At 35.6% G+C, this 7,111-nt stretch overlaps 1 protein-coding gene across 2 annotated transcripts; it reads left to right on the forward strand.

Moving 5' to 3' along the window:
* Window positions 1-1,231: 1,231 nt before the first annotated feature.
* Window positions 1,232-4,014, forward strand: LOC112028792 (uncharacterized). 2 transcript variants are annotated; one of them, XM_065762190.1, is made up of 3 exons: window positions 1,232-1,504; window positions 1,755-2,245; window positions 3,349-4,014. In XM_065762190.1, exons 2-3 carry the CDS (start codon window positions 1,763-1,765, stop codon window positions 3,556-3,558), a joined length of 693 nt encoding a protein of 230 aa, XP_065618262.1. In that variant the 5' UTR covers window positions 1,232-1,504; window positions 1,755-1,762; the 3' UTR covers window positions 3,559-4,014. The 2 variants fall into 2 exon arrangements, with proteins under 2 accessions (XP_065618262.1, XP_023917251.2); XM_024061483.2 differs by lacking the exon at window positions 1,232-1,504 and having other exon boundaries at window positions 1,714-2,245.
* Window positions 4,015-7,111: the final 3,097 nt, after the last annotated feature.

Here is a 7,111-nt window from a genome sequence, read left to right on the forward strand (position 1 = left end):
AAAATTAACACAAATACACATAAAAGAACACCAATAATTTTCATGATTTGGCTTTTGGTCTATGTTCACGAGAAAGGATGTTTGCGGTGTGGTGTGGGTGCGGTTTAGCCAAAATTATAACCGTACTACACTTTATTTTTGCAGTCACATGTACGGTGCAGTAATTAAGATGCGGTTTGAATGGTTTGAAGCCGATATATTTTTCAAATTTTGGGCTTTTCTTGCCTAGCCCAAAGCTAATTTTTCCCTTTATTTTGGACCAAGTTTTTAACTACTGAGCTAATTTTTCTTTATTTTGAGTTGACTTTCCTAATCAACACTTATTAGGGTTATTAAACTATTATTTATTCTTTTGAAAACCAGGGTTATTAAACTATTAATAATATATTTAATATTAAAAAATAAATATATTAATATATATAGAAGGTGTGGTGCAGTGCAGTGTACTGTTACTTGAGGTGCGGTGCGATTATGCCATTTTGTAAGTGATTTTGGTGCGATTTTTCCAGTTTGTGTGGTTTCGTGGACACCCTTATTTATGGGTGGTGACAAGAAAAAGTTTCATTCACAAATTTAAAAAATACAAAATAATGTAAATGCACTCTCACAAAACTCAAAAATTATTTTATAAAAAATTACAGAGTTTTGTCACTTTTTATAAAGTTTGAGGTTAATACAAAGTTCGATGACGTACCTAAAAGAAAGACAGGTTTTCCCTTCCCTTGAATAAAGACAAGTTTTCTCTTTCCCATGCAATGGGTATTGTTACATTCATAAAAAATTTGATAACTTTTTACATATTTGTTGAGTTGATAAGTTTTTATTAATTCTTATTTAGGTAACATCACATTTTTTTCTTATCATTAACAATCTGACACATTAGCTAGTGTAAATTTTTTTGTCAAAACTTTTGTCTGTAGACTTTCACTACATACAAACCCCTTCAAAGATGCCTCTCACTCATGCATCCCGCACCTATTTTCCTAACCAAAGCATCATATATATATATATAAATCAAAAGGCACGCATTTTTTTAGACTTCATATATGAGTACTAGACTACTAGTCCGCTAATAGAACTTTTCCAAGTAGAATTTCATAGGCAAAATATAAAGGCTACAAACCAAGTAGAGGTTGGGAGGGGTTTCCTAGCCTCATAAGTCAAATCATCACTACATTGGGTTATACTTATGTGATGCCAATTTATGCGCACTCAATTCATGCCATTTATTAATAAATTTTCACGTTTGCTTGAATTGCATCAAGTTCCATAAACTAACCTCCTCTATCATCTCTATCAAAATCCCTGAGGGTTAACTTATATTGCAAACCCAAAACTCAAATAAAGTCAAAATAGAATATCTTATCCAAAATTTATCAGCCTTTAACTTTTCAATACCATTCATTTCCGAGTATATGTATTCATTTTATTAAAGTTTGATAAGGGATTTATTTGGCAGTGGCAAAGAAGATAAACATATCAATTTGGGGATTTCTTTGTCGAGGTACAATACTCTCTTTCTTTCTTATAGATGAAAATAAAAATGAAGAGAATTTATTTTATGGTGAGATTACTTTTTCATGAATTTAAAGTGTAGATACTTTTAGGCCATTTCAAATTTCATCAAAATGAAGAATGTGGTGCTTTATTAACGTTCAACTTAATGAAAAATAATTGGAATCTCACCAATTCAAAACAAATCCTTATCCCCTCTTTAAACCCGTACGCCTGTCTTACTTTTTGAACTTTAACAGTATGGCCAATGATGGCAAGACTTTATGGAGAAAAGAGAAAGCATGAATCAGCTTTCAAACTAGCCAAGTTGCTAATAGTAAAAGATCGTTTGTGGTGGACAAGAAGTCCAGAAAACAGTATACATCAAACACATGACAAAACCAAGGACCCGGGAAAAGCTGAAAATGCTGAACGTCTTACCTCTTTGCTTATGGCAACAAGCAAAGGAATAGTAGAGATTGTTGAGGAGATACTCAGAGTGTATCCCCAGGCGGTTGATCACGTAACTCCTGATAAATGCTGGAACATACTGCATGTGGCCATTAGCCATCGTCAATTGGAAATCTTTCATCTTGTGAAGAAGATGGACATACCAATGGCCAGATTAGTTCGACGGATTGATGAGGATCAGTGCACCATCTTGCACCATGTTGGAATCATGAAGTATTACAAAGGGGGTACCCTGCCTGGTCCTGTTCTCCAATTGCAAGAAGAGCTGCAATGGTTCGAGGTATGTCCTTGTTTTTGGTACTGAACTCCATATATAATATTCATTATTTCAAAATATGCTTTTGAATGTGAGAAGATTTCCGTGAATATGAGATCACCAAATTTGGCTTATTCCTTTAGGTTTAGAAATACAATTTCAAGCAATGTGTACAAAGATTTTGTCCCATCATCAAAAAAATTTAAAATACTAATCCTACCACCTACCAATGCACATCATATCATATGGTTGGACCCTTATGTTACAAATAAATATTAACAGACGGTCTAAATTATGAATTTGATTCTCAAAAAAAAAAAAAAAAAAGTCTTGGAGTTAAATTGTCCAAACTAAAAGTGTAAGAGCCAAATTGATAACATTATCTAAGTGATATTTACAATAGAATCCTCAATTAAAAATTTTAAATACAAACTAAAATCTAGAATTTTTATAGCACCTACTTGAACTCCACTAATTTAGGAATCATATACCTCTTAGCCATGAGTACTTATTTGGGACTATAATGACATGATATTTTATTTCCTTATATAATAGTGAATCTCATTAATTAAATTTATAATAACATTATTCACGTAAGATGAGGAAGTAGTATTTTACTAAACTCTTGAAGCAACTAAAAACTTTATGTTAGGTATGATCTGGTGTATTAATCTTGATGCCTATGTTATTCTTACATTTGTAAAATGACAAAACTATTAATTACCATTTAATAAAAAAGTTGTTACCAATTTTACTATAAAATTGCAAACTTATGTAATAATAAATGTGATTGGTGTCATGTCAACAGTCTTATAACTCAAAAGCAAGTGTACAATTTTTTGTTTTGAATCCTCCTTTGCCCAACTAAAAAAAATAGTTGATTGGTGCCAACATTCACAAAATAATAAGTTAAAGGACTGTATACATATTGTATACACAGTCTTCCAAACCAGAGAAATCGCAAACTCAAGTCATGATTTCAAAATTCAAAATTGTCACAATTTCCCTTTTCTTTTAAAATTGTGTGTACTAAGTGCACTAGACATTTACTTAAGTTAAATTTATTAGTTAGGATTTGTTTGTGATTAAATGCTGAGACACTGAACGAATATATATATTTTATGCAGCGTGTGCAGAGGATAATTCCCTCTCATTACGAGATGTACCGCTGCAAGATTAAGGACACGCCTGCACCTGCAAAAATAGCTCAAACCCATCATACTGATGAAGCCACTGAAACCCAACAAACCGATGAAGACCCCGAAACTGGACAAACCGCTCAAGAGTTATTCGAAAAACCCATGCAGTACTTCTCAAGGATGCACAAGAATGGCTGAAGCGAACCTCCGAGGCTTGCTCTGCTGTTGCTGTCCTTATTGCCACTGTTGCCTTTGCAGCTGCTTACACAGTCCCTGGAGGTTCCAATCAGGACACTGGGGTTCCCATCCTACTACAAGACCCTTTCTTCTTGGTTTTCACTGTCATGGACGTCCTCTCTCTCGCAAGCTCATTGACTTCCGTAGTCATGTTCCTTTCTATCCTTACCTCACCATTTGAGCTACGGGATTTTCGCATCTCTCTTCCACAGAGACTTACACTCGGCTTCACCTTCCTGTTCTTCTCAGTGGCGGTGACTATGCTTGCTTTTGCTGCAACAATTATACTTATCATTCATTTGAAGAAGCGGTGGACTACTACGCTCATTTATACCGCTGCATTCCTTCCAGTCTCTGTTTTCGCATTATTGCAGTTCCCTTTGTATGTTGCGTTTATGAGTACTTTGAGGTTCTCTTGGAAAGTTATTAGGAGAGTTTTTCTAGCTGTTTCCTCCAAAGTCGGTTTAAGAACACTACTGCGGGCTCCATTTACAAGACCCTCTAAGATTCCTTATAAAATTTTCTCTCATATTTTAGATTATATTAGTCGCTAATCCGTGCGATACACAGGAAAATTATTTTGTATAAAGATGAAACGTTAAATTACTTAATGAAAAATAAAATCAAACTTAAATTTAAAATAAAATGTAGAATTAAATCTTAAATATTCTCAACTATCCATAAAATGTATGAAACATAAAATCTTAAGGCAGTTATTTATTGCCTTATCATATACTGTCGTGTATGTACTACAATGACCAATCACCACTTACCAAGAGATGCAAATAAAACATTTGCTTTGACTTCATCACCGAATTGCAGAAAAAGAGCAGCACAGTACGAACATAGTACATAATCTAAATAATGCCCAGCCAAGCAATAAACCGTAACAGACAAAAGGCTTAATATCATATAATATATTATAAGCCAACTATATTTCAAAACCAAACAATGCAGCGCAGGCACAATACGCACAAACCAGCAAATATATAGACCATGCTCAGTCAAACAAAGATTTAAGAAGACAAATATCTTAATAATATATAATTTAATTAATCCCACCACTACTGTCAAGCATCAAAACAACTTATACAATGGTTGGAAAATATCTCAGACACAGAGCAAACACAGCAAATATGACAAGGGCAAAACACTTTATCGGCAATTGGTTTACTTGGCACAAATTTTCTCAAACACATGGTGTGCACAAATATTTTAATGCTTAGTTATAAATGTTTGTTATTATAAAAATTAAAATTTAAAAACAGAAAAAAATAGCATGATTGTAAAGAAAGAATTCAATAGCAATAGCGTCAGGGTACTGCTGTTTTTTGTCCACAACCTTCGTTGGGGTTTTGTCTCTGACAGAGGGGGAAAAAAAATAAAAAGGAAAAATGGAAAGAAGAAAACAACAAAAGTAAACAGTTTATATAAACATATAATAAAATAGTTACCACTGAAACTAAATAAGCGAAACTAACAAAATTACAATTGTTTAATGTTTTAAGTGAACGTGTCAGCAATTTATGTAGGCCATGTGACGAAATGAGGAGTGTGGTTGATTAAAAGTTAAACGTTTCGTGTCATTAGTAATTATATAGATTTCAACTCTAAGGTGTGGTTTGTGATAGCTGAAACGTAGCACATTTTACGTCTGTGTTTTGTTTCGTTTTTTTTTTTTTTTTTTTTTTTTTTTTTTTAAAGACCAGCGCTGAATAGTGCACCAAGGCATATGAACAGTAAAAAGAGTGAACGGTAAAATTTTTATTGTTTTTATTTTTCAGTTTTTAGCAAATAAGCGGATCTTAAATAGATCCTAAATGTTAGCGAATACCTTTTCCTCAAAGAGAGAGAAATAAAAAATTGTCAGCCAATACCTAGTCGTAAGCCAACTTCTTATTGTGTGCTTTTGAGTATTAAAAATTTTTAGTACTATAAATTTTATTTAAAAAAAAAAAACTTATAAATTAAGGTAATAAATAATGTAATTGATGCTATTTCAACNTCCTTCCATGACATGACAGTAACATTGTCCCCCTCCAATATTATCTCTGTAAATCCCGCTTCCATTGCAAACTCCACAGCCCCTCTACACGCCAGTGCTTCGGTCTCTTCACTGTCCTGCACAGAGGGTCCTCTTGCTGCCAAAGCTGCCATAACTTCACCCTTGTCATTGCGAACCACCACACCAAATCCCGACGCATTCAACTCCTTGAAAACAGCTGCGTCCACGTTAATTTTGTATGCTAAACCCAATGGTGGATTCCACTTATTTTGCTGCTGCACTAATTCATTAGACACCCGAACCGAAAGATGGTCTTGAGCATCCCGATATTCCTTCAGATAGTCCTCTGCCCGTCGAACCAGCCGAGAAGGATCCTGTATACGGCCTCCATGTAACACCGAATTCCTCTGGTTCCATATCACCCAACATTGAACAAAGAATAACTCCATGTCCTCCACATTCAGTAGAGCCATCAAATCCTCAATCAGCTGCACTATATCTCCTCTAGCCGTCGTACACTTCTGTAAGCAAACTTTGCTACCCGCCCATACATCTTGGGCGACCCACATTCCCACAAGACATGAAGAACAGTTTCAGCACCTTGCCTACACATCTCGCATGTGCTGTCCTCCAGGATCACTACAAAAAACGCTGGTTTGAGCCGCGTTTTTTAGCCGCGTTTTTGAAAAACGCGGCTCTAGGTAAGACTTCGAGCTGCGTTTTTGAGCCCCGCGGCTTCAGACCGGTCTATAGCCGCGTTTGTAAAACGCGGCTATAGACCAGGTCTGAAGCCGCGTTTTCTGAAGCTGGAGCTACGTTTACCTCCCTGGACTGAAGCCGCGTTTTTAAAAAGCGGCTACAGACCCAACTGGAGTTCTTTTTTTTTTTTTTTTTTTTTCGAATATGTCTGGAGCTGCGTTTGGTTAAACGCAGCTTAAAGATCTATTATAAATTAAAAAAAAAATCATAAATACTCCACACACTCTAATTTTTACCCAAAAAAAAAACACTCTTTGTCTAAGCCCTTCGAACACCCTAAGCGACTCCCAACAATCTCCACCACCGATCCTAGTATCCTACTCACCGGCGCCGACAAAGCCCAGTCTTCCATCACCGGCGCTGCCTTGGGTCTCTCCCTCTCTCTCTCTCCAACTCTCAATCTCACTCAAGACACTCACAAGGCCGACTAACAGTAAGTTTTTTAAATTGTTTGTTTTGATTTTTGTTTTACGGTTTCCATTTTTGGTTTAGGGTTTCGATTTAGGGTTTTGATTTTGGGTTTAGGGTTTCGATTTTAGGTTTAGGGTTTCTGATGGTGTTGTCGTGGTTGTGGGGTGGGTTGTTGCCATGATGGTGTCTAGTGGTTGCGAGATCGGCGTGGGTCTGGTGGTTGCTAATTTGGCGTGATTCTAGTTGTGAGATCGGTGTTGGGTTTTGGTGGCTGCGTCTGGTGGTTCTCTTTATACTATAATCTTTAAAGCATTTTTGTTATGGGATTTGTTAAAGATT

This window comes from Quercus suber, unplaced genomic scaffold, assembly GCF_002906115.3.
Source record: "Quercus suber isolate HL8 unplaced genomic scaffold, Cork oak 2.0 scaffold_446, whole genome shotgun sequence".
Classification (NCBI taxonomy): domain Eukaryota; kingdom Viridiplantae; phylum Streptophyta; class Magnoliopsida; order Fagales; family Fagaceae; genus Quercus; species Quercus suber.

Coding starts and splice junctions, on each gene's coding strand:
- LOC112028792 (XM_065762190.1), top strand. CDS start 1,763: ATGATGGCAAGACTTTATGGAGAAAAGAGAAAGCATGAATCAGCTTTC. Junction 2,246..3,348: donor AAGAGCTGCAATGGTTCGAG/GTATGTCCTTGT, acceptor TATTTTATGCAG/CGTGTGCAGAGGATAATTCC.